We start from the raw sequence: 27,392 nt of genomic DNA on the forward strand, positions 1-27,392 counted from the left end.
GACCTCGCTTAACCTTAATTACACCCTTAGACGCTCCACCTCCAAACACAGCCATACAGGGGGTTAGGGCTTCAACATGTGACTCTGGGGGTAACACAAACATCTAGTCCGTAACAGGACCTTTGCTCTCCGAGGACCCCGGAAGCAGGTGTGAGGCTGTGTCTTACTCTTCCCTGACCTTGTCTCATGTCTACAGATGAGATATGAGATGCACATATCAATAAGCTTCTGTTCGTCTCTTATTAATTTGTCCTTTGTTAAAAGCCTTAGCTGAGAGCCTAGGACAGAGAGAGGAAAAGTTTCTCCGCCCCTACAATATATAGCACATAGCAAGCGTGTGGCATGTGGTTAGCACTCAAGAGAAAAACAACATCCTAAGCCATTACTTTCAGAGACATTTGAACTGGGTCCCGAGCTCAGTAGGTTTCTATCCAGGTTTCTCTTCTGTTCTGTTCCTGACCCATCAATGAGAAACCACCTCATGCATCGGGGGGCTGGGTAGTGGGGGAGTCTCACTCAATTGCCAACTGAGAATTCAGGTCGAAACACCCTAATCTGAAAAAAAGGCTTCATCGTATTTCCCTAATCTGAGCCAATTTCACGTCTAAAAATAACCAATGTCTGCACATCCCAGTATCACTCATGCAAAAGTATTCGCTATGCCAACGAAACGTCACAGGCTACCAAAGTCCCAGAAAACTATCCTGAATCATTTTGTCATTTTGATTTAACAAACGTTTCAGACGAGCGAGCAAGAATTGGAATTATAATTACGTCAGCATATAATAATTAAATCCACCTAACCATCCTTCGCTGTATACTTTTCAACAAAAACAAGCACAAAATATTCTGTACATGCACTCAATAGATTTCAATGTTAAGGACAAAATTGGCAACACATAACCATTAAGTGGATCGTCATCACAAATTCCTCTGGTATCCGTGTCATAACATCAGTCACAAGGAACCACAGTGGATACAACAAATACTGTGGGTTTACCTCCTTGCAAATCGGCAGCAGCGAAAAGATTTATAATTTCCCTGTCCCTGACATCAGTGGGCAAGTAAGCAGGCAGCCTCGTTGGCTTTGATGAAAGGATATTACACATCGTATGTACTCAACACGGGTGACAGTTGTAATATCTTTTCCCTGATGTCAGTTCCAGCAGTTGCCCTATTTCCCTGATGTCAGTTCCAGCAGTTCAGGCAGGTCAGCAAAGTAAAGACACCAAAGAAAGAAAGCATGCTCTGCACGTCATCGACAGGACGCTTTTCCTATGTTTCTCCTAGTGCTGCTTCATAAAAAAGATGGAAAGAAATTCATGATCGTTTTTCTCAGCTGCAGTTTAGACCATAAACTGCGTTCTCTTCCTCTGTAGGCTTGGATAAGAATAAGCCAACGTTTTTGAAGATCTTAGAGGCAAGTAAATGCTCTCCCCTCCCTCCCTGGCTTCAAGTCATGGTTTGGCTGCCGCCTGGCAGGGACCAGCCTGGCAGGGACCAGCAACATCCAGCATGTGGACGTGAGAAGCTTCCTAGAGACGCGAGAAAAACTGGACATTTTTCAATGCCTCCTCCCTGACACACACCCCAGACAACTACCTCAGACAGTCTCTTGGGGTCTCAGAATCAGAACTGTGCCTGAGGCAGCTGACGGACTTGAAAAAAAAACCCTCGATTCTCGGGGAGACTTGCCAACGTTGTTGCTAGGTTCCATGTGGAGAAAACATTTGCGTGAAGGAGCAGCCCGACTGCGAGGATAAAGGGGGGCCCCCGTGGAATCCCACAGAGTTTTCTGACAGCCCACTCTCCCGATGAGTGGGGAAGACCTCCTGGCAGCTCGGGATAGACAGAGAAGGAGAAAAATCTGGAGAAATGGTCCCTGGTGTGGGCCAGTTCAGCTCAGCGTCAGCCCCTTCCCCAAGGCTGCCATTCAGCCCGACACTTGCGGGCACCTCCCAAGTACGCGTGAAAGGGCATAACGTACGAGCATCTGCTGATAGACTCATTTTCATCACTTCACAGATCATTTCCTTTGCTTTCAACGTGGATGCCAACGCTCTCACACAAAGCCACCGTGAGTCATTTCTGCACCTCGTTCTTACTCCCCTAACCCAGAAGGCCCAGGTCCCCACTGTCGCATAGCCTCCTGCTGGCCAGTCACGTCATCTCGTCCTTCTGCATCTGGCCTGCCTCCTACTCAGACCGTTGGTCATCTGAGAAAAGTCAGAGACCAGGTCCGTAGCCAGCAATTTGTACGCCGAGTGTTGAAATGGGAGAACTTCCTAAGCAATAGCATTTCAACCACTCTTCAGCAACTGGTGTTTCACAAATGGTTCTTTCAAAGAGCCTCATTTCATGTGAGCAAGCATTTGCTGACTCACTCAGGGAGCACACAGCTTCCAGGAAGTTTGGTTGGCAATACGTGCTGGCTAAAAAAACCAAGGCAATTGTTTTTCCATTATTCCATTACCAGCTGGCGAGAGGATAAATACCAAAATAGGAATTTCTCCTTCAGCATGAAGTCATGGAGACCACAGTGAGACAGGCTGGTCCTGTTACCGGCTGCCCATCTCAAATTATTTCAAATGTTGCTCGGTCCGAGCTCATGAGCTGTCAGCTGCAAATCTTCACCTCCTGCTACCTGCTTTTGTCACTGGAGAATCGTTCCAATGCCAGAACCCAAATACGCTCGGATGTAAAGAAATCAGCTCCCAGACGAAAAATTTGATTATTGAAATTACAAAGGTAGATTCTACTTAGAATTTCAAAATCATTAAAGTCTTTCCTGAAGTCTGATTTTAAGAAGAGAATCCAGCAACTGGGCCACCAGTTCCTGAGAGAAATATCAGGGATGGCTGTTATGTTTCAAGCTTTTACTTCCATATTTATTATTATAACACTACTGTATTTCTGTTATAACCTTATTAAAACACAAAGGAAATGCTGGGAATCCAAATTTACTCATCAGCATTACAAAACAAATAATGACAATAGGGGAAGAAATTCAGTTTAGCAGAAACCAGGACTTTCCTTTGTAGCCCTGTCCTGAGCTCGCTGCCCAGAGCACAGACCGGCTCGAGCCAGACATCACAAACTCACCCAGACTCCACCTCGGGGGCCTTAGTTATGAAATGTCCTCAGAAATACATCATTCAAGGGGCGTCTGGGTGGCTCAGTTGGTTAAGTGACTGCCTCCGGCTCAGGTCATGATCTCAGGGTCCTGGGATGGAGACCCGTGTTGGGTTCCCTGCTCAGTGGAGAGCCTGCTTCTCCCTGTGCCTCTCTCCCCTGCTCGTGCTCTCCTGCTCTCTCTGTCAAATAAATAAATAAAATCTTAAAAAAAAAAAAAAAAAAAAAAAACAACTTAAAAAAAGAAATACATCATTCAAGGGCATTCGATCCCAAATTGACTTTTACTTACTGTTTAGATTTTAAGACTTGGCATCCGCTTTGCAGAGGGGGTAAGCTCTTCATGAGCAACTTTGGGAAGTTGGCTGCATCCAGGAATTCTGAGATATTTGGTTGCTAGGTGACATAAACCCACTTCTTAGAAAGTGTCACAGAACAGCCTAGAAGTGGTTGGGCCCTGAATTTAAATTATTGGTTAGGAAAAGCTTTGAAACTCTCTGAAGATAGGAAAGAAAAATAAGAAAAGGTGAGGCACTGAGAAAGACTGGCCTGAACTAAGCTCATAGATTTGGCTTAAATGATTTAAGAGAGCGTGAAAAATCTGAATAGAAATTCAGTGTACCATCTTGGAAGTTCAAGAAAGCTGGGATTAACCTTAAGGGTAAGCATAAACCACGCTGTTGAAATTGTTTCTAAGAGGGAGAAGAGCTTGAGAGCCAAAGTTTACAAAGCATCCTGTTTGTAGGACTGATTTTTGGTGTGGCAACATCCACGGAGTCAATGGTCTTTTTGGCGCATGTTCTCAATGCCAAGCTGAGGGATGATGGGAATGGACAACTCACGGCCCCTGGGCTCAAGGGTTCCCGAAGACACTCCAGCCTCCATTTCTGCATCTGGGTGACAGGAAACACTCTGGTGTGTCTGTTTTGGGCCAGACACACTTTGAAACAGCTGATTCACACTGATGATTCCATTCCCATAGCAACCTCTTGAGGAGGTGCAAGAGTTGTCTCCTTTTTATGGGTGAGGGAACGGAGGCAAGGCTAAGGAGCTGGCTGCGCCAGTGTTGGGCAGTATGATCTTGCCCTTGCAAAGCTGCCCTTCTTGCCTCCTCTGTTGAAATGGATCCAGGTCCCCTAAATGTGTTCCCTCTGTTTGCGGGCACAACGCCAAGCTTTGTTGGTGAAGGAGACAGAGACACGGCGGGACAGAAGGGTGCTGCTTCCTAGGTCTGGGACGTTTGCTCAGCGGGCTCCTGTGGGTCAGGGGGCGCCCCCTCGCCCCTCAGGTGACTGCAGCAGAATAACATCCCCCCACCCCCCGCCCACAAGCATCCTAGAGAGCTGGCTTCCAGCAAGTTCCAGAGGGTGGGTTTTCAACGAGATCCAACAGCAGGGCACCACAGGAATGCCTGCCACCTGCTAAGCTACATCCTGTCTGGATCTCAGCTCAGGGCAGGAGGGGATGTTCCTTATGGGGCTTATGGGGCCGTGCTGCTCGGGGGCTGTCCCCACCTGCATGCTTTCGGGTTTCCTCTCCTCACTAGCCAATCCCTCGTTCCTGCACTCCCTTTATGGTAAGTAATTATATACATTACACTTTTCCCAGCCAAGTTACTGTGCGGTTTCTCTCTCCTGATTGGATCCAGACCGATCCCCTAGCCTGAGGGCAAAAGACTGGGGAGCAATGCAGCCAAGACCTGAATCCGGAGTCTGCTCCGGACCATGCTGTTCATCATCTCCTGCTGGCAGGGCCTGATACCATGTGCCCAAAGGGCAAAGCACCAACTCATCCTGGAGGGCAGGGCAGTGGGCAAGGTGTCAAGAGAGAACCCAAAGGCTGAGTTTTTAAACAGTTTTTTGATAGACAAGAAAGCGAAAGGCATTCCAGAAAAGGGATGGCATATGCAGCACTGGGAGGAGGGAAGGTGAGTGACAGCCTCAGGATGGGGATGGAGGTGTCAACAGGGCTCCTGCTTAATCCCCCAAACCTCCTTCTCATTCTGGGGCAATTCCTAGTGAGATGCGAGGCCTTCAGGATCCTAAACCTTGCTCTTCAGTTTCCTTGCTTCTCTCATGCCTGCTCTCCGGGGCTCCTGACCTGGGTGTCCTGGTAGTGAGAAGGTGGCAGAAGAGGGGTCAGAGGCCCCCGCTGGGCCATGACAGCATTCTCACCGAGCGTCATCCACAGCAGCTGCTCAGTTCATAATGCGGAATATAGAGCAGAGCGATACTTCCATTTTTGTAATAATTGCATTTATTTCCATTTTTGATAAAAACTAGTTAGTTCTTAACTCCCCAAACACACACTGGTAAATCATGAACATCATCAGCGTTGGAAGAGCAAATGGCAGAGTGGGAGCCACCGGGCCATTTTCAGCAACACAGCTTTGGTCCTGGGAGGAGGAGGCTCTACAGAAAACACTGAAGTCACCTGTAATTTTTTTCCCCACCAATTCCGCTCTCATAGCTTCTGTGGAAATGGACTCTTTTTCTAAATGAAGAGAAGCACTCAGTGTGGGGTGTGGTCGTGAGGACAGCTCTGCCCACCCTGGGTCCCAGACGCACACTGCACACTCCTCGTTCCTGTCAGAGCACCCGCTTACTTCCACGGTCAGCTTCCAGCATTGCGTGGCCAACACATCCAGAGAGTATTCAAACATACTGGGCGCTGACCCAAAGTGTGGACTACTGGCAAAAGTGGGGACTGATACTTAAAAACTGATAGATGTGGGTCCCAAAAATTTGATGAAGAAAAATAACCCCCTAGGATCTAGGCCCATGTGAACGTATAAGGCCTTTCTCTGTCTCGGTGGAAATGGTGGCGCGGTGGGTGGGTGGGTGGGTGGGTGGGGGGATCAGAAGCAAACGGTAAATTCCAAAGTGGAAAACTGAGGGGACTGTATCTAGTGGTTTACATCGCGTCCGTCACCCCTCCACGGTCTGCTGGCCCATTTCCTCAAGGGTTACTGTTTCTGTGTGGTTTGGGCAAGCAATTCAGGAAGCTATGTTTTCCTTTATGAAAAAAAAATCAAAAGTAAAGTAAGTGTTTCATATCATGAAGATAATGCTAAGTTTAATGGTTGATCCAGCGTTTGAAGTCATCCCAGGTCCAGGGAGTGGGTCAGCAGGGCAGCCTACGGTTAGACCGCGTTCCTTTGAAGGAGCTGGTCCAGTAATTGCTAGGGAAGCAGGAGACAAACACGTCAAGGTCAGGTTCAGCATCTGCGTGCCACACACACCTGCTGGCGGCCAGGCCGTTACCTTTTTGAAGACTTCAGCACGCAGTCTGTTACTCTGTAAGATCACTCTTTTCTTTTGTTCTTCTTTTTTCTTTTTCACTTCCGGCAAGTTATTATAGATTCTGAAACAGATTCAGAAAACACGCTGAATGGTAGCGAGACACCATGTGCCTGGGGTGGATCTGTGTCCTGTCTTGTCAGCAGGCTCTTCCATTTCAAAGACAAGACCGGCTGCAGACGGGCCATCCCGGATCAGCGGGACGCCGAGACCCAGGGCTGCCCTGACAGTCTCCAGAACAGGCCGCGGAGGCAGGGACGGCGCCAGCAGGCAGAGTCTCCCCCCACACCGCCCCGGGGCAAAGCTCAGAGGCCAGTTGTCTACCGGGCAGGCACTTCTCGGCCCCTCCATTCTCGGAGATAATTAATGACTTGCTTGCATCAAGTGGGAGATTCCAAACCTACTGCTTCCCCACTCTGTGTAAACTTGCCCCAGATAGATACCTTTTTGCTACATGTTTTTTTAAGCCTTCCTATGACTTAGAAAAGGAGCAGCAAATAAATGGAAGTAGCAGGAACTATACTGGAATAACACACACGTAAATGTGTGTTTACCTCTTAACCTGTTGCCTTCCTAATTAAACTGCTTCCAGATACATCTCAGGCGTAAGTATTATGTTCTTGTCCTGGTGTAAAATTAGTAGGAGTTTCCAAGTTACAAGCACGGACCAAGAGACCTTCTTCTGGACCCTTCTTTCCTACCTCTTAATAGAAACTGTGTCCGGATGCCAAATGATATTTCTGCAAGAATCCATAGACACGATGGAGGGACTGTAGCCTGAGCTTTGGGGTTGCTATATTTATGGCACATGGACAAACACTTTTTTTTTTCATTTTCTCTCATGTCTGAAAGTCAGACAAAATCTGTTTATAGATTCTACCTCTAAAATAATAATTAACAAAGTATAAAAATATAAATGAGGACAATATTAGCAGGTGACATTATCTTGGTTATTGAGCTCGAGGCTAATCACCTGGCATAAATGTTCTCAATCCTCACAGCAGTTGAAAGAAGCATGTAATGTCCTCTGCAATACGACTGAGGAACACAAGCCCCAGTGAGGTCAGGAGACTCTTGTAAAGTCCCTCAGCTGGCTAATGGTGGGCTGGGATTCGAACCTTGGACTCTCACTCTATGTAACACTGTCCCCCAATCACATAGTATAAAGTGTCTGTGAAATGCTTGTTCCATTGATATGGTTTGAATGAGTCAATGAACACAGAGTTGCCATATCCAGGAACTATTCAAGAAAGGGCCAGGGAGAGGACCATAAGGAATCAGTAGGAAAACTGAATGTCCCAAAGCTTCACAGTGGAAATCCCTTCAGATGCATACAGACCATCTTCCTGATACTGACCATCTGAATCATGTGGGCAGTTTAAGATACAAATTCTTAGGTCTCACTCCTGGAGCTTCTGATGCAGTATTTTGTTAAAAGGGCTTCCTAAATAAATTATGGTACACCCATATAGGGCACCACGCAGCAGAGAGTTAAAGGCAATGAGGAAAATCTGTATCTGTATCTTTCGCCACAGAAAGACCTCACAGACATATTATAAAGCAAAAAAAGTAAGCTACAGAAAAATAATACATATAGTATGATCCCATTTATGAATAAAAATTAGATAACTGTTGATGTACAAATAAAAGTCTACTTTTCAGGCAGAGAGAAAGGCCGGGAAGGATACACAGAAGGCTGATAACTGTGGGTCTCTGGAGAAAGGACTGGGCCCAGGAAAATGTGGTGGGAGGGAAGACAGCCAGGAGGGACTTCAGCTTTATCTCTACTGTTTGAGTTTTTAAAATGAAAATGTGATTTAACAATACAACTAATAACAAAGAATACAGAAGAAAAGAAAGCTCCAGAGTGATTGTGGGTGAGTGAGGTCTGAAAGCCAGGGTCAGAGCCCCTACCCAGGACTCAGAGTGAAAACCCAAGTACGGACTCCATCCAGGGGATGCACCGTAACCTAGTTCCTGCATCCTCCCTGAGCCTCCATTTCCTCTTTCGGAAAGCCGCAGGGTCAGCCATCCTGTCGACCCTGAATGCTGCGTTGAGATCTAGTATTTTAACTGTGAGTCTCTGTAATAACAGCTTTGGGTTTGGGGACTGGGAGGGGAAGATTTGGCTGAAATTTTTCAGTAAATTGAAAAAGGAATACTTCTGGCATGAGGTACACACAACTCTGCAAGTCTCAAACAGCAAGTCTGAAAACCCAGTGGACCCTCAGAACCCCCAGTTAGAAGGCCATGAATCAGGTCGCTAATGGGATGCTCCCCTTCTCATTTCCCCTCTTTGACTTATAAAGAGGATCCTTGGGGCCCCTGGGTGGCTCAGTCGCTAAGCGTCTGCCTTCGGCTCAGGTCATGATCCCAGGGTCCTGGGATCGAGCCCCACATCGGGCTCCCTGCTCAGCAGGAAGCCTGTTTCTCCCTCTCCCACTCCCCCTGCTTGTGTTCCCTCTCTTGCTGTGTCTCTCTCTGTCAAATAAATTAATAAAATCTTTAAAAAAATATTTAAAAAATAAAAAATAAATAAAGAGGCTCCTTGCAGATGATCAATGTTAGCCAATTATCATGGAAACGATCCTAAAAGCAGAGATTTTGTGCCTGGACTGTGGAGAAACATATTCCTCCCATTTCAGTAGTTTCTCTAAGCACACTATCAATTGGGTTTAATTATTATAGGTCCTCCCAGTGCTAGATACTTTATTATAAACTCATGACATTTTCTTGCATGAACTTGGCCAACATTGCTGAGGTATTACCTTCTGGTTGGGAGGCCAGGGCTCAGAAAGAATGACCGCCTTTGTGTGATCCGGTGGGTGAGAATTAGTAGGAGTCTAGCATAGCAGCCAGCCAAGCAGAGCAGGGAGAGTTTGTGGGCAGCAGAGCCACCACGCCGGCCGGGGACGGAGCGTCAGGAAGGCCAGCGTGTGGCCCTCTGTGGCTTTGCTGGCTCCCACATGCCACGGGCTCCCACGCTTGGACTCCTTCCTGCAGGTTCGGCCACTGCCAAGGCCCTCAGGAGAAACCAGCTCTCTCCTCCTCATAACATCACCTTCAAAGGTGCACAGTGACAAACAGCACCTGCCCACAGAGACGATGAGAGTGTGCAGAAGCATTCCCATTATGAGTCTGGGGATCTCTTAGAGACCAATTACTAGGTCGGTTCAGAATCCAAGACCCGCCACTTTCCTAAGGCTTTTCCAAGAACGGCATTAACATTCAGAGGTGCAACGGGACAGCTACACGTCTTTTAGCCAGCATTTCAAATTCACGGCCAAGAAGACCTCAGACATTAAAGGTGGACCTGGGAATAGTGACCCCTCTGGACAGCGCCTGGATGCAGAAGCCACCCCTCCCCTACCTCTCCCCACATTTTTCGACCTCACACAATAACCAAGTACCTTTTAGATCGCATGTGCATCTCCTTCTCTGAAATGTATCTTTCTTTGGGTTTGAACAAGTTATCTGGAATGAAATAGAAAGAGGATTAATTTCAGCAAGTATGGATATTGCACATTTCTAGAGAAACATTGTGGTGGACTTAGCACACACTTTGTTATTGATCCTTAGTCAATAGGATCAATAGTGTAAGCCCCAACCTGCTATACATACTGCAGGACTCGGGAGACACTGATACACCAGAAACGCTTATATTGAAATTGACAACCAATAGATTGGTCTTGACAATAAATACAGGCATGAAGTACAAGGTTGGCATCTAACATACTTTGCAGACAGTGACCCTTCTGCGTGCTGCAGGTAGCAACTATTACAGTGTGCTCTGCAAGGGGGCGGTGCCAAGGTGGCACTAAACTGTGGTTCAGGGTCACCCTGGGTGCAGGGCTCTGGGTGTCAGGTGGAAGATCTCCACACTAGGTTCCTGGTGCCTCTGAGGCCAGGAAATCTCCCAGCTATCAACAGAGCATTTTGAGAGCAGAAGTGGACACTCACAACTGGGACCCTCCATCAGGGACACTCAACCTCTGCATCCATTCTCACAGAGGACTAGCTCTTTCCCAATCAGAAAATGCAATGGACAGCAACATAGGAAAAATGTCTGTCTAGTGTCCCTTGAGAAAGTACACGTGGCTGAAAATCACTATGAGTCCGGAATGTTTTCCAGTGTGAGTACATATTACTAATCACAGTGATGTTTACAGATGGCACACTTAGAAATAGTATGTATTTTTTAAAAATAGTGTGCATATCCTTTTGTAATAACTCAAATTCCCACAAGGCTCTCAGCCCTATAGACTGGCCAAGAGCCTGTCACACAAAAATGCTCTTGGGGTATGTGTTGCGTGGAGTGCATCTGAGAAGCTGCCACACTTTCTGGAACACGTGTACAGTGACCAGTTCACCTCCACCACCGAGCATAAGCAAATAGACAACTCAGCATCCTAGCTAAGTATCACAGAGTTGACATGGGCTCCCTGTGATCCCCAGTGAAGACCCCATGTATTTCCATTAATCTCTCCACATCAGCCTGTCCCCTCATTCAGCACTCCAGTGGAGCCACACAAGACTTCTCGGGCTTCCAGAATTATCCATGAATATACACAAAGGTGGGGTAGAGACAGGGAAACTAACAAATTTCTCCCCACTGGAGAAACAAAACACAGCTACGGATTTACAAACTGGAAACAATACAGTGGCTGAGCTTGTATTCTGTCTAGTTATTTAACATGAAAGAAAAAAACGGCACCATTACTTAACTTCAAAGACAAGGTTCAAAGGAGAAGTAGGAGAGAGGAACAAAAAAATCAATAGAATTTTCCCAGCTAAAGGAAAATGTCCCTCGTGTTTGGAAAGGCATGAGAGAAAGGAGCAGTCAACACCACCGTGAAGATTTCCAAGATGCCTCCCAGTGCACACCCTTGGTTTTCACTCCTGCTAGGACCAGCCTGGAGTGAGAGCCTTGATGGGGGCGCCTGGGTGGCTCAGTCGGTTAAGCGTCTGCCTTCAGTTTAGGTCATGATCCCAGGGTCCTGGGATTGAGCCCCACGTGAGGGCTCCCTGCTCAGCGGGGAGCCTACTTCTCCCTCTCCTCCCCACCTGTGCTCTCTCTTGCTATCTCTGTCTCTCTCTCTCTCATAAATAAATAAAATCTTTAAAAAAAAAGAAAGAAAGAAAGAAACCTCCTGATGACTTTCCCAGAGAAATGGGGTGCCACCTTAAGGCAGCCGGGTCTTGGGAAAGTAATTCTGTGACTGCTTGAAGACTCCTACTCAGGCAAGGAGAAGGAACCTCTCCAAAAAAATTAGACCCAAGCCCGGATTAGCATTCCTCAGGAGCTACTCAAGATTAGGGTGCAGCCAACCCAGACAGATAACGGTGCTCCAAAGGAATAAAAATGTTACAAACAGAGTTTGTATCTTAATCCAATTGTATGTGGTCTACTTTGGGAAATTAGATTTTTTTTTTAAGTTTGTTTCTTTAGAACACCTGATATCACAATGCAACTTTGGTTTTATTTCCAAGAGAAAACAAAAGCAAATGTGAGCTCTTTGGCACCTCCACTGTTTTGTTTTCTGAACTCTTCGTGGCTTGCTGTGCCTCAGCAGAAATTTAAATTCGGGGCAGAGACGCCCATATTAGGTGCCAAACAAGCAGGTCTGCATCCAAGACGGCCAGCCTCACCCCAGCTGGTGCTCCTTGGTTGCTGACTCTTGAGTTTTTGTAACACCACCAAACCCATCTGATGAGTAGTGAGACCTTTCTGGCAAGGAGGAAGGAGAGAAGCAGCGGTTCTACCCTCCTGGAGGGAGGCTCCCAACCTCCCCGGAGCAAATGGAACCCTCTCTGGCATTTGGAGGAGAGAATGGCGTGGGACAGGGAAGGGAATGGCGTGTCAGACTTGAGGGCTCTGCGTTACTATTTATAACAATACTCCTAGCATTTATTGGATGCTTCCCTACGTGATCTTCATACCAACCCTGTGACATGCACACGATTTTTTATTATTTTAGGATTGGGGAACCCTGAGTTCAAAGGGCTGTTTCCTGGGACACCTGGGTGGCTCAGTTGGTTAAGCCTCTGCCTTCGGCTCAGGTCATGATCTCAGGGTCCTGGGATCAAGCCCCACGTCGGGCTCCTTACTCAGGAGGGAGTCTGCTTCTCCCTCTGCCTGCCGCTCCCCCCTGCTTGTGCTCTCTCTGATAAATAAATAAATAAAATCTTAAAAAAAAAAACAGAAAAAACAAAGGGCTGTTTCCTGTTCAGACTCATGAAGCGAATGAGTGAGTGGCAGAGCTGGGTGTCAGGCTGAGACAGCCCAGCCCTGTCCTCACATTCTCTTCACCTCAGAACACGGCCACCCACTCGTACTGCAGAATCCATATTTTGGGCACCCTGGTGAGCGCTAGTCCACTTTCCAGGGGACCAACCCCAAATTTATTTATTTTATAATCCTTCCTCCTACATCTAATGAGCAACTCCTATATCACCAGGGGATGCTCAGAAGAAAAAAAAATAGGTAAGATCCTGCCACCGTGAACTTCATTTGTTGGGGGGAGGGTGGATCAGATAATTAACAAAGAAGGAAAAAAATAGGTAAGATCCTGCCACCGTGAACTTCGTTTGTTGGGGGGAGGGGGGATCAGATAATTAAAAAACTGGCTACAACATATCAGGCAAGTGCTCTGAAGGAATCGAAACAGGCCCACGTAGTAAAGGGGGACTGGGGTGGTCAGGAGGGCCCTTCGGGTATTTATTTATTTATTTATTTTTAAAGATTTTATTTATTTATTTCTTTAACAGAGTATGGGGTATCGAGTTCCGATACCCCATTCTTTAACAGAGCAAGACACAGCGAGAGAGGGAACACAAGCATGGGGGGTGGGAGAGGGAGAAGCAGGCTTCCCATGGAGCAGGGAGCCCGATGTGGGGCTCAATCCAGGAGGAGGTATTTAAACCACAACCCAAATGACCGAGGGACCAGCTGTGGGAGGAACTCGAGCTGGGGGTGGGTAGGGGGAAACAATGAGGGCCACACCGGATGCAGAGTGAGGGAGCGAAGGAATGAGGCTCGAGGCAAAGTCAGGCCAGCAGGTGACACAAGATCAAAGACAGCAACATTCTCCACCCAGGTACGCTTGACAACCACCTGGGGATGCTGACCGTGATGTGGGCACTGGAAACATGAACCAGAATCTCCAGACTACGCCACTGTGCACCAAGACTGTGAACCATCCGAATTGGGTTATGTAAGCCTGTTGAAGGAGTTTTGCAAGCCTGTTAAGGAGTTTTCCTTCAGAGTAAGAGAGATGGAGACTAGAGATGGCAGTGCTCAGAGGGCGAAGTGGGGGACCCCAGCCTCACCAACACTGCCCGTGTGCAAAGTGAGCTGTGGGCTGGGAGAAAAGGATCGGGATGACTTCCAGACTGCAGGCCGGAGCGACCATTCATTTGCTGACCTCTTTGGTGCTCTGCAGTAGAGACACAAAGGTAACCAAGACTAAGGGCTCAAAGCCCAGGGTGAGAGCCACATCAGTAAGGCCTTTGGGTGCCAGGACCAACGGTCTGCATGGGGTGGAGGGCTCCTGGGGGCGTGGTCAGCCCTCCGGGGGAGGAGCCATGCCGGGGAGACTTTGCAGTCGGAGGCAGCTGAGCTGAATCTCAAAAAAGACAGACAGCGGGCTGGAGGAAGGGTGACCCCAGGGGAGAAATGCAGCAGGGCCACTGGGACCTGCCCGCAGTAAGAGATGGTTCTCCAAGCACACATACGTGCAACAGGACCCAATGGGACCTCATTGCAAGGAACAGAAACCATCCTGCATGCGCTTGGTTCAAAAATACAGCAAAATCACATCTATCAATTCTCTTTGAAGGAAATTCTTCCTTTATGAAATTAAAGTGACTGGTGAGAACAATATTCAGCCTGCTTATTGGTCTTTTATGGATTTTCCTTGAAGCGTTGTTATTCCAATTCACTGACAGAGAGCAAAGAGAACCATGGTTGTATTTACCTCTCATTAACGTTCAAATAGAAGAGGTTTGAGGCTTGTTTTCAGTTTTTTCAATAAAATTACTAAAGTAAATTGCCCATTTATGTATTTCTGGAAAATCCTTTTTTCCCGCCTGAATCTGTTGTGTGTGTCTGGCTCATGATTGTATCCAAGCCCCAGGGCCTGTTGATAATTTAATTTGGCAAAGCCAGACATGCTTAAGCCCTTGCCTCTTTCAAAGTCAGCCAATAACCAGCTACCAGGATTTTGGTGCCTCTGAGGCTGCTCTGGGCGAGTAGCTGAGCAAAAGCTGAGTCCCGATACCCCATCGATCTCTGTAAACACACATGAGTGTTTATTAACGACCCTCACCTGCTTCATGTGTGAACACACACATCTACACCCATTCAGTGTCACCAGGAAGCAGCAAGGGTCACCTAGATGCCAGCATGATTGGTTGTTTTGGCGGCTGGGGTTCTTCTCCCTCCACACAGAGCCCTATCTACAGCTCTGATTGCAAAGCTTCATTTTCCCTATTGAACAAGTAATCTAAATGATAATCAAGTTCACCCTGGATTTATTACTACAATGCCCTCCCAGAAGCACATTCTCTGCAGTCACCCTGAGCACTTTGAAGAATCCTTCAGGTACTTGCTTCCCCCACCTTAGAAATACCAAAACCAAGAGATGCCTGTTGGAGAGAATCCAGCAGGGAGACAACAAACCACTTTGGAGTGTAGATACCAAGTCTACACCTCTCAGCATCTTCTATTAAAGACTGGGCCTCCCAAAAGGAATGCAGATGAGGTGTGGATTTGGGGGGATAATCTCCGAAGTTTGTCCCCTATAAAAGGACCCCGTATCTGTGTATTCTGAGATCAAAAGGCCATCCACTATGCCAGCTTCAGAGCCAAGGAGCAGCTGAGCATCCTGTCACTGGAGTAATTACATCATGGTTTTGAAGAGTTAAATCCAATTACTTGCACATGATTTCTATTCAGCTCACTTTAGTGGGACCTCTAATTTACTGGACATAGGCAAGAGCAGAGTGGTCTAGCTTGGACTAATTAGCCCTCCAGAAATTAAATGGTACACATTGCACTGTGGAAAGGCTTTTGGGTTGTCTGCCTCCGAAGTGCTCTTGTGATGATAAAATCTGGTGCTGGATAAACATTCTCATTTTTCTCAGATCGCTTCGAGCCTTCTGGGGAATCCCGCTCTGAATGACAGTTCCACCTGGTAGGCAGCCTGCTCCCGGGGCCTGGAAGGTGGTAGACACAGCAGAAATGCTGGCATTGATGTGAAAATGATGTTCTTGCCAATTACCACCCAGCTACACAAGAGAGATGCTGATGTCAAAGTTTTGAAAATGCAGCGAGGCTCTCAGATCCTTCAGGTGAAGGCATACACCATTAAGAAATGAAGAATAGGGCGCCTGGGTGGCTCAGTCATTAAGTATCTGCCTTCGGCTCAGGTCATGATCCCAGGGTCCTGGGATTGAGCCCCACATCGGGCTCCCTGCTCAGCGCGGAGTCTGCTTCTCTCTCCCTCTGCTGCACACCGCCCCCCCCCCGCCCCCCCGCTCATTTTCTCTGTCAAATAAATTTTTTAAAAAATCTTTAAAAATTTTTTTTAAAAAAAGAAAAGAAATGAAGAATAAACCAGAGGTCTCCAGGGATATCTATTTCTCTCTTTGCATGCTCAATTTGAGAAGTAAAGTATGAAGTCTCCTGGTTAAAGAAGTGACACGATCTCTTCGTGGAGAGCTCAGCTCCTGATCAGAGATTCATCCTCAAGTTTAGAGCCGGGGCAGGGGCGGTGGTGGTGACAACGGCCCGCCAAGAACACCAGCAACCCATGAGACTCCCCGCAGATCTTCATAATGGGAGAGGCCTTGATGTGCATGGGCAGACGGGGCCTGGGGACGGCAACTTCAGCTCCCCCAGCTAGAGGAACCAGATCCCCAAGTCCAACATGTCTATGAAGAGCATTTTTGGAGAGAAATGCAGTCTTTATGCAATCCCTGGTCCTACCCTGCTCTCAGACCAAGAGCAGCTGCTCAAGCCCCTCCTTCCCCACTTCCTCGGGGTCTTTTCCTATGTGATTCTAGACTTGGTTTTCAGCTGTCTGCCAGGCCAGCTCTCTTCCCAAGTGGCACTGAACCCCTAGAGGACAAGGGTGGGGGGGATTTCTTCTACTCTTTTTGCTTCCTCATCCCCCCCCCCCCCCATGCCCCTGGCTCCTTTCCATCCACACTCCATCCCTATGGCCAAAGACAACAAATGTTAATATTTCTTGTATCATCTGGTTACTCCTCAAAGACCCAGTAAAGGACAAAGGGGTCCAAGGCTGTCTGCTAGCTCTCACAAAAGCCACGGGGACCGCAGAGGAAGTCGAGCCTGTATCAGTCGCACCTGTCCTCGGAATCGCTCCTACCCAAGCTCTCGGCACAGGCAACGACTCTCCTTCTCCTATTATGTCTCGCTGTCGCATTTGTGACATACTTTCCAAAGGCACTGTGACTGGCTCCTTTCCTCTGATGGACTTTGTGCTGGGTACCAGCATGATGGCATTGTTACAGATGCCAACGGAACCTACACGGAAGACAGGTTAGGCAGGGTCTGTCAATGGACAAGCTTTCAATGAGGCAAAGCCAACCACAGATCGTGAAGTTGGCACCAATCTCTACTGCCCAGAGGTGCCCAGGAACCTCAACCCTTGCTTCCTGGCACTGCTAGACCAAAGGGATACAAGTAAGCAGAGTAAGACCTCTTTTCCACAGTCCCAGGTTTCTGTGGGAAATGGCAGACTTAAACTCCAGTTGGGGGTTCCTTAGCAAAGCATGGTAGATATTTCCATAAGCAGATTCCTAGAGCAATATTTCCAAAGTGGACTCTCAAGAATTGGATAAAAGCATTCCAAGGTCAAAAAAAGTTTAGGGGAAATAAGGTCAAACAAAGGTAAGCAGTCTTCATGGTTGCACAACTTATCAGTGCCTTTAACAGTTATAATCATAGGGGCGCCTGGGTGGCTCAGTCGTTAAGCGTCTGCCTTCGGCTCAGGTCATGATCCCAGCGTCCTGGGATCGAGCCCCGCATCAGGGTCCCTGCTCCGCGGGAAGCCTGCTTCTCCCTCTACCAGTCCCCCCTGCTTGTGTTCCCTCTCTCGCTATGTCTCTCTCTGTCAAATAAATAAAATCTTAAAAAAGTTATAATCATCAGTTTTCAAAGTTATTATTTGTAGCTATAGAATAGGATTTAATCTATCCTAAAAAGAAAACCTGGTGTATTTTCCCCATATTTTAAAAAAATGTGTTTGTGTTAAATGGCAGGTTTAAATTACTCATTTAAAGGAACTTTAACAATGGCTCAAATCACCCACCATAAAACAGCAACAGTTAGTGAAAGTCTGAAAGATTAACTGTTGATATGAGAGTCATTGTTTGCTCCAATTCCAGGGTTTGCCAGCATTTTTTAGAGAACCACAAAATATGGTGATTTATAGATGATGAATAAACTTTCCTTCTCGTTGCCAAGTAGATTTATATCCTCAGTGTCACTGCAAGGTTTACTACTGAGCTGCATTGTGAGATAAAAGGGAAATCATTTGGAAAATAAAATCCAGGCAATTGGGAAAAGGAATCTCCCATAAAATTAGTTTTCCCTACCACTCTGCAATTCCTGTTTCCACCTTGAACGATTTTAATTGGAAATAACACTGTCCTTCTAACCAACAGATGTAAACTGGTCTTTTCTTTCCATGTTTTTTTAGAAAAAAACACAATACCTTTATCATGGGTCTGTGAAGGATACCATAATAGTATACGTGTAAATATCTTTGAATCAGGGAAACAGCCTTTTAGCTAAATCATGCCGCTGTTTTCTTTGCAGGCTGATGAAGTAACAATTACTTTTATCTGATAAGCACATTAAAAAATTCCTTTGTGGGGCGCCTGGGTGGCTCAGTTGGTTGGGCGACTGCCTTCAGCTCAGGTCATGATCCTGGAGTCCCTGGATCGAGTCCCGCATCGGGCTCCCTGCTCGGCGGGGAGCCTGCTTCTCCCTCTGACCCTCCCCCATCTCATGTGCTCTCTCTCTCTCATTCTCTCTGTCTCAAATGAATAAATAAAATCTTTAAAAAAAAAAAAAAAATTCCTTTGTGAGTAATATTGGGAGAACTACCTCCACATATTTATTCAGATGTTTTATGGGAAAACATTCACAAGACCAGACCAGGCAATAATAGGGACAATACGGCCGGGGCTCAGCTAGCTGCATGATGAACAGCACATTTTTATTACTGCGATGACTTCCCTGCCATCTCATATCTGCTGGGTCACTTCTCCAGCTCAATGCTCTGGGAATGCAAATTCATTTTAATACTTGCTGCAGCCAAGATCATCAGTCTGAAGGCAGATCTGCTGGAGGAGGAATTCTGCAGTGCCTTCCGGAGAATTCCGTTCCTCTACTGGTCCGTGATCTGAATGGCTCTGACTTGGATCACCTTGGGAAGTGTGGATAATGCAATTCAGATGAATTCAGTCTGTTTTGCGACATGCAGCAGGGCTGCCCAGAGTGGTTTAGTGCAGCACGGGCCCATCGGCGCTTACAATCTAGGGAGACTTTACTAGCATCCCCACCTGACCATAATCCAAAGCGGAGAAGCTAAGAAGGTAGGGGATCCAGAGAGATACAAGTGTCATGAGCACTCAAATGGAAGAGGAAGGGGGCAGGGGACTGGATGGGAGTAACAGGGAGAGCTTCGTGGAAGAAGGGGTTATTCCTCATGGGTTTTCTACACATTCGCAGGTTAGGGGGGACAACCTGGGAAGGCTACGAGGAGAATCCCGACAGGCAGAGAAGAAACAGCTGAGACAGAAGGACAGCAGCCTGGGCTGTGTTTGAGCATTGCCAGGTTCCCGACGGGCTGCTGGTAGCAACCGTGATTCATAAAGAGCGAAGCACTCTACACCACACAGAGCAGGTCAGGCATTACGGGAAGCAGAAGGAACGGCCTTGGGAGTAAGAGGTAAGGAAGAGGATGGACTTAGGCTGGGCCGGTGAGGTGAGGCAGGATTCTGTAGGGCAGAGACAAGGAGAAACAGATAAGGCTTCTATCAGGTGGTTTAGGGGCCCTGGCTTAAGGAAGGACAGCTAAGGAGACCAGCTGGGGAGGGTGGGGGTGGGCAGAGTCAGGCTGGGAAGGGTCCAGGTCACAAGGTGGGGATGAAATCCAGGGGGGCTCTGGGCTGGACTCCCAGCGATGAAGAGGGCAAGGCTGGGGAGCTGCGGCGGGAACTGACTAGAGCCACACACTGGTCAGCGGAGGATAGTGAGGGACGCCTACACCTGTGGGTACAGAGCCACGTGCTCCCAGCAGGCGCCGCGCCACCTCCACCTGAGGGTGCTATCCCTACTGCTCTCTGTTCACCCCGCCCAGACTCATTCCGTAAGGCAGAAGCATGACTAATTCTGAAACATTCCAATTCCCAGGTTAGGGTCAGCCTTTGAACACGACCAACCCCCGGGCCCCTGGGAGCTGTGCAGTGATGACGGGGAAGGCTTGCCTACAGCCCAGTAACTGTGGTGGAGTGAGCAGGGAGAGCCCTCATGTGGGAAGGCCTGGGGGGGCCCTGAGACTGCAGAGTCCACAACCTCAGAGACCGCGAGCAAAGCCTGCCTCTCGCCTTCCTCCTTCTGCTTCCCTGGCTCTCACCTGCTCTCCTCCACAATTCAGCAGTCCCCACATTCAACTGATGCTGCCACCTCAAAACCCGTCCCATCTGTCACCATCCTGCATCCCACTGCCCTGCCCGAGGCCTGCCCATCCTGTCCTGCCTGGAGCCACTCTTGCCTCAGCTCTTGACCTCAGAATAAGGTTAAATTTGGAAGCAGCGTTTACAATCCCTGTTAGCCCTCCTGGGCTCACCTGCGGCCCCTCTGTCTCGCCTTCTGCCCCCCACTGTGCAGTTCAGTCCGAGCTGAGCAGACATCCTCACGCCCCCCCATGCCGTCCCCCCCACCACCCTGCACCACGGTGTGCTGGGGCAGCCTCAGCCCCGTGCGGTTTGGAGGTCTCCCCAGCAGAAGCCTTCCACCAGCCCCAAGTGCTGCTTCTACCCATGTGCTTTCCCCATGCGGTGAGCAGGCCCGTGAGACCAGGGACTGTACCTCACAGTGAGTTCTCAAGAAAGGCCTGCCAAGTGATGGATGAGAAAGCTCTCGGGTCGCTGCCCTGGGCACGCAAGGTGGCCCAGATGGCTCCGGGCAAGGACAGAGACGTACCCGTGTACGGACTTTGGGAATTTAAGCTACAGCTGGTGAGACAGTGAAAGACAGGCGGGCGGTAGACAGGACCCTTATCAGCTACTTCCTAGTCTCTCTGGAGTCTCAGTTGGTCCTGCAAATCCCCATCTACAAACAGGGAGCCCAGTGAACTCACACACACGTGCACGCATGCACGTACACGCGTGTCCCTGCCCTGAGCCTTGAAAACTGCTCAGAATTCATGAGTCAACAAGAAGCAGAGTTGGCCCCCTGGCCCTCGCTGTCATCGTCCCGGCAGCCCCTGCCCGGCGAGGCATTCGTCAGCCACCACAGTGCCCACCTGAGCTGAAGACGAGACTGCCCGACAGACCCTGATGACGGGAGGCAGCTAGCGCAGCTCAGAAAGCAGACCCATCTTCCTTCTAACGGACATCTTCACGCTGTAGCCAGAGCTCGTTCACGCACATGATTTATTAACAAATTTAGCATGTAAGAAAAACATCTGCATTTCGCTTTTATCATCTTGCCAGCAGACAGGCTGAAGACAAGATGTGTACTGTAGACTTGTTTAATGGGGCCCTGAACACTCCCTTCTCCCTTGCCCCAGCTTACACGAGGCTCCCGTTTCAGAAGTCGTCTGCTTTAACTGACCTAACACAGACAAACAGGAGCATAAAGCTCTCATCGACACATAAATACTGCAGGGACCGGCAGAGTGGCCATAAAGCCCCTGCCCCAAAGTCCTGGCCACAGCATCCTACTTGCTGGGCCTACCTCAGAATTGGGGGGACAAAAAGGTACCTTGGTTATTTAAAACTGCTGACTGGGTCTGATCACACTTTATTATAGACGAGTTGAAGATGTTCATTTAAAGTGAACTTCATTTAAAGATTTCATTGAATGTGAGCTTGTAAGGAGATCTGTTTAGGGGGAAACGCCACAGTTGGACAATGTAGTGGGTAGAATTATGTCTCCCCAAAAAGACATGTTCAAGTCCTCACCCCACAATCCAACCTGTGATCGTGACTTAACTTGGAAACAGGGTCTTTGCAGATGCATGTGAGTTAGAATGGTTCATACTGGATGAGGGTGGACCCTGATCCCGTGACTGGTGTCCTTCTCAGATGAGGAAATCTGAACACAAAGACACACAGACAAGGGGAGGCGGCCGCGTGAAGATGGAGGTGGAGAACGCAGTGATACATCTATAAGCCAAGGAACGCCAAAGACTGCCAGAAGCCACCAGAAGCGAGGACGCCCAGGCAGAGCATGAATTCTCCCTCTGAGCCGCCAGGAAAAAAACCAACCATTTAGACACCTTCATTTTGGATTTTTGGCCCTCGGACTCTGAGAGAATAAATTTCTATGATTTTAGCCTCCCGGCCTGTGGTCACTTGTTAAAGCAGCCCTAGGGAGAACCAACAGGCATCTCTCTAATATTGGTGATGATGGTAATCCTGGAGGATTTGGCACCCACCCTGTGGCATAACTGGAAAGCAGCTGGTCCAGGGGATGAAGAGCCCAGCATTGCCGCTGAGGAATGGCCCCACACAGAAGATGCTCCTGAGTGTCCCTGGGTCCCCATTTCTTCCCACACAAAATAAAGGGATCTGACTAAAAAAGAAGCTAATCAGAAGCCATTTTTCATATGTGAATCTGTTGAGCTCTACAGTGGCATTGTTTTATGTTTGTTGACAACACATTTGTTAACCGTTTTTTAACAGGCAGGATCTTCAAAAATGTCAAGGCCAAGCGGCCCACACATTAGGAGCACCCTGGGAGCCCTTCCCAGGACAAGCGCAGACGTCCAAGTGCCCAGGGGGGCTCCCACTTACGGCTGACGGTCGGTCCCTCCTACTGACTTGAAAAGTGTGCACCTGAACCCAGATTGCTCTTTGTCGAGCCAGAGATTTTAGTCCCCAGGAGAACACACCCAAATTGAGCCTGGATCTGCTAAGCAGCTTGCAATGCTGGTGAGACTCATTTTCAAAGAGGGAAAGTCTTTGTGTGTTCATTTTGTTGTTTTTTTTTTTTTTTTAAAGCATACTGGAAAACGTCACTGGGAAGGAGCAGCAGGTGTTCTGCTAAATCCTCTGCCATGAGAAGGATGCACCCTTGCCCGGGGTCTTACGACCTGCAGCACCATGGGTGGATGAAGGAGACAGCCTGCCCACAGGCCAAGGAGGTGAGCAGGAATTCTGGAATAACACCCTTTGTCCTCTGTCACCCAGGCTCCCCTACAATGTCTGTAATGTTTGCTAAGCTGCATTTTATTGAATATGGTTATTTTCCTAAAGGACTTTTATTCAGATTTATACTCATAATTTCACCTCCTGGGGGCCAGAACATTTTCCTAGGAAGAAAGATCTTGTTCCTCTATCCAAAGGAATAAAAGGGAGGTTTCCCCAGGCCTCCAGATTTTCAGATTTGAGTTGGCAGGCCATCCGTATGTGCTCCGATGTCCCCATTTTTGCTCTCATCTCTTCTTGTTTTTCTTGCTGCTTTAATAGTCTGTTTATAAGCTCCAGGAAGAAAGGATCAAGGCCAGTCTGGCTCACGGTGCTATCCCCAGCTCCCAGCATGGTGCCTGGCCCAGAGAAGATTCCTGAGTACTCCCTGTCTAACGAGTGTATGCGTGCCGCCCCTCACGGGGTCAGCTCGACATTGGCTCCGCAGCGTTTGGAGAGCTGGCCATCCACTCTCTGAGCTCCCAGCAGGAAAAGGGTTTCAAGATGACGAATGTTGATGTAGACAAGCTGGAGTCACCCTCTCACCCTGAGATCTGTTTTGCAATCTCTACAGGGCAAAGGGGATCGCTTGCACATGTCTGTTAGGAGCCAAGAATTTGAACTTGCTACCCTGGCTGCTACAGTTGTGTGGCTTCTTTCCCAGCTAGAGTGGTAAATTTGTGTCCTGAGCTAGTTCGGCTGAATTCAGTGCCCTCTAGAAGCTCCCACAATGGGCTGGCTTCCGGAGCAGGCTTTACGATACCGCGGCTTGGATGCGTGGAGCAAACCTGAGTCCAGGGCATGTCAGGGCTATCATTTGTACTATCGCCGCGGGTGAAGGTCCCAGGCCCCTCAGACCCCCCGGTCTCACCTGCCCTCCCGAGCCCCCTGTAGCTTACCGCTAAGAGGGTGGGGAACCGTGAACTGCTTCTTGTTGGTGCGGACAGGAAAGAGACTCTGCTTCTGGCCCAGGTTCTCCTTCCGCTGGGCTTTTCTCTGCTGTACCATGTGCTCCAGCTTCTTCAGCCGTTCTTGGGAACGAGAAATGAACTGGGGTTTCCGGACTTCCAGGGCTTCCTAACAGCAGCGAGAGAATATTTTATCTTTAATAGACGTGATGCGGGCAAGAGATACATCCCTCTGATTTGGTCAAGAAGCTGATCAAAAGCACAACATTCAAAGACCGACAGCCACAGCGCATCCGCACACCACGATTTTCTGCCGCTGCCTCGTGTGGGGACTGTGACAGGCATGTTGACGGCGTAGGCCCTGCGGGGCGACCCCAGCCAGCCCCCAGGGCCCCACTGCAGCATGACTGCCTGGCCACCGACAGCAAGGTGGCACACTTCTACCCATCCCTTCTTCCCCGTCAATCCAGTCGGTTTCCAACAGACCGAAGTCCGAGGGCCCTGAACTCCCTACTCCGAAGAGACACGGGTGGGGAAGGAACGAAGGCACTAGGAGTCACTTGCTTCTGCTGGGGGTTGGACGCCTCACGCACAGACCGAGATCATCCACCCAGTGTGAAATACATGCCTTTTCAGGAGAAACAGTCATCTTGGCTACCAGGAACGTCTATTCCTAGGAAGAAAAAGTTGGCAAAGTATCTTTGCCTATGCAAACTGGTTCTGCAAGCTCCGTAGGGGATGTCTGCATGGCCGTATTCCCACTTCGGCCACATCCCTCAATCACACCCCCTCCACCCACGCACATACTCAGGTCCACTGAAAAAGATACCACCACTGATGCATTCCACTCTGTGTCAGACACCGGGCTGTGCACTTCACGTGGCTCCACTGTCTCTGGGAGTCCCCACATTGATTCTGAATGGCAGATACACTTATCCCCATTTGACGGAGGCAAAACCCGAGGCTCACTGTGGTTTGGTGGATCTGAGGGACCTCCACGTTTTTTTCCACACTGCCTTCCGTGGTCTTAACTTGCTATTCCTTGCAAACCTCTGTTCAGGTGGTTCCACTGCCTGGAGGAATACCCTAGCTGCACCCGTCAGAGCGCTCCAGCTCTCCGGTAAGCTCTGTCGGGTCTCCCCATTCAGCCCGAGCCTCGTGGTACCTCACAGACCACCTCGTACAACAGATTCATACACATCGATGGCCATGCTGGGCTGTGAGCTCCTGGATGCCATGGGTCTCACCCCCCCTGTAGCCCTCCCGCCACTGCCCTGAGCCCCGCACATAGCAGGGTATGGATATGCTACCATGGCAGACTGTTCCTCTGCCTCACTCCTCCCCCAGCCCTTTGGGAGCTCAGGGTCCCACGGGGAGGGCAGTTCAGGCTCCATCTGCGTCCTGGAAGTGGCCTTGGCAGCTGTGCCAGGAAAGGAGTCTTCTTGGCCACTTGGTCTCCATGGCACCGTCCCTCGGTCCCAGACACACTGGGGCTGCACAGAGAGCCCCTGGGACCAGCCTCTTGGCCCAGCGTGGCTGTTTCGGGGGCATCATGAGTCTCTTACCATGGACCTACCAAGGACCCCGGGGTGCAGGGACCGGCCAATGGCACTGTCCCCACATCTGCAGGGATGTTTACAGCCTATCAAGTCGTTTCCTAGACAGTATGCCTGATTATACAACACGCTGCTAGCAGGAGCTTTCTCGGAGTTGTCTGCCTTGCTAATTTTTATATCTCTGTGATTTTGAACTTTAAAAAATGTATACGTATTACTTCTACAACCAGGAACAGACACCAAATGAAAGCTTTCACATCCTTGAGCTCATGGCCATGTGATTTAGGGCAACCTCCTTAATCTTTCCAAAGCTTAATATCCTCACTTGAAGATGGGATCACAGGGACCCGTGCCCCATAGGGGGGCGGCGTGGATGGAAGGCCCTGATGCCTATAAAGTGACCTGCGCAGTGTCACCCATAACTTCTCAAGAAATGCTGTTAAAAAAAAAGAAGAAATGCTGTCACTACTATGATCATGTCACTACCGATATTATGCGATCCTCATTCTAGCCCAGTGGAGTAGACCTCATTTCTGCATCACTCACACTGTGAAACAGAGGCCCAGAAAGGTTAGGGGACCTGCCCAGGGTCACACAGCCATTACAAAGGGGAGTCAAGCCTCCAGTCTCAGAGGTGGAAGTGAGATCGTGACCCCCCCCCACCACGGACTCCCCAGGAGAGGTCTCCCCTCGGTGGGGATCAAGCCGGGGTGCACAGAGGGCCTTACCTGCAAGGTCAAGGAGCCTACAGGTGTTCGTTGACCCTCAGAACAGTCTTCGGATAGGTCAGGGGTCTCTGGTGGCTCGGGGGACGCTGGCTCCGGGGGAGCTGGCTCGGGGGGCTCCTCACTCTTCCTGCATTCCTTTATTTTTACAACCAAGTCACAGCACTTGTAATCCCCTGGGAGAGAAGATTTAGAATCCCATTTAGAGGGGCAGCAAGATTTCCTCCTGGCTTCTCAGAGTCATGAGACACAGAAGACAATTTGGAAAATAGAAACACCAGTGGGTTATTAATGGGGCTCGTTAAGCCGATGAGATCCTGCCTCCACAGACCCCCCCCCACCCCGCCAGCTGCCCTGGTCACAGGGAGGCATGTCTGGGGGCAGCCAGACTTTGCACCGGCTAATTACACCATGGAGCTATTCCCTCGGCTTCCAGGGTTCAAAACGCTTTTGTTCACAATGAAAAGAAACTTTTCTATTCCAGGCTTCATATTAAGTGTGTCCTGTACAATTATTATAGCTCAGTTGTTTGGGGACAGTGTATTAATTTGTCTTATGTTTGCTACACTAATGATGTAAGACAGAAAAACGGTGTTCAATTATTTATCCCTCCCCTTCATTTGCTAGTGACTACCACTGGCTTTATATGTATAATTGGAATGATCTCTCTCTTTCTCTCTCTCTCTCTCTCTCTCTCAGCTGGATCTGGCCACTTCCTGGGCCATTGACATTCCCTTGTGGAAAAGGTCAGGGGGCACACTGATTCAACAGCACTTTGGGCAGGACAGCCTCTGGTGTGGGGAAGGACGAATTAATACGTATTCACTGACCACTTACTGACCAACTGCTCCGCCAGGAACACACTGTCCCTTCCACTCTTCCTGTGTGAGCTCCCCTACCCTCCTCCGCACCGTCTCCCCAACATAGCCTCCCAACACCTCCCCAGCTCTGAAACCCAATAGCGTCTTACTCCTCACCCATATGCCCTCCTATTGCCACAAAGCCCCTTCGATTCCTGTACCCAGTGACCTCCGACCTGCAGGCTGAGCCCCAATCCTTTAGGAAGTGCCCCCCTTCCCAAAGCAGGCTCCATCCCACCAGCGGTGTGTTCTCACAGCAGAACACGCTTCCCACACACAGCAGCACTGGTTATGGGGTAAGGTCATAACAGGATGCTTTACCCCCACAAGCCTGTGTCTCCCTCGAGGGCTGGACCATGTCATATTCACCTTGCATCTCTCCATGGGGGCAGCCCAGGAGCCTGCTAGGAGCTGGTTCTGTTGGGAGTGGAGAGGTGGCCATTAGGAGGCTCGAGGGGCCACA

General features: G+C 49.0%; 1 protein-coding gene across 5 annotated transcripts in view; it reads right to left on the reverse strand.

Annotated features, from left to right (window-relative positions):
• The window catches only part of LOC116643982 (disintegrin and metalloproteinase domain-containing protein 12-like), a 583,570-nt gene that overhangs the window by 374,112 nt on the left and 182,066 nt on the right, over positions 1-27,392 (reverse strand). For 3 of the 5 annotated variants that reach the window (XM_032423145.1, XM_032423143.1, XM_032423142.1), the window contains 5 exons: positions 26,073-26,245; positions 23,780-23,957; positions 9,842-9,905; positions 6,396-6,495; positions 6,186-6,313 (listed from right to left, as the gene is read on the reverse strand). In XM_032423145.1, coding sequence (XP_032279036.1) covers positions 6,275-6,313; positions 6,396-6,495; positions 9,842-9,905; positions 23,780-23,957; positions 26,073-26,245 — 554 coding nt within the window. In that variant the 3' untranslated portion in view covers positions 6,186-6,274. Of the gene's footprint in view, positions 1-6,185; positions 6,314-6,373; positions 6,496-9,841; positions 9,906-23,779; positions 23,958-26,072; positions 26,246-27,392 lie in introns of those variants that run through there. The other 2 variants (XM_032423146.1, XM_032423141.1) reach the window with 1 other exon arrangement.

This window comes from Phoca vitulina, unplaced genomic scaffold (genome assembly GCF_004348235.1).
Source record: "Phoca vitulina isolate PV1807 unplaced genomic scaffold, GSC_HSeal_1.0 scaffold28, whole genome shotgun sequence".
Classification (NCBI taxonomy): domain Eukaryota; kingdom Metazoa; phylum Chordata; class Mammalia; order Carnivora; family Phocidae; genus Phoca; species Phoca vitulina.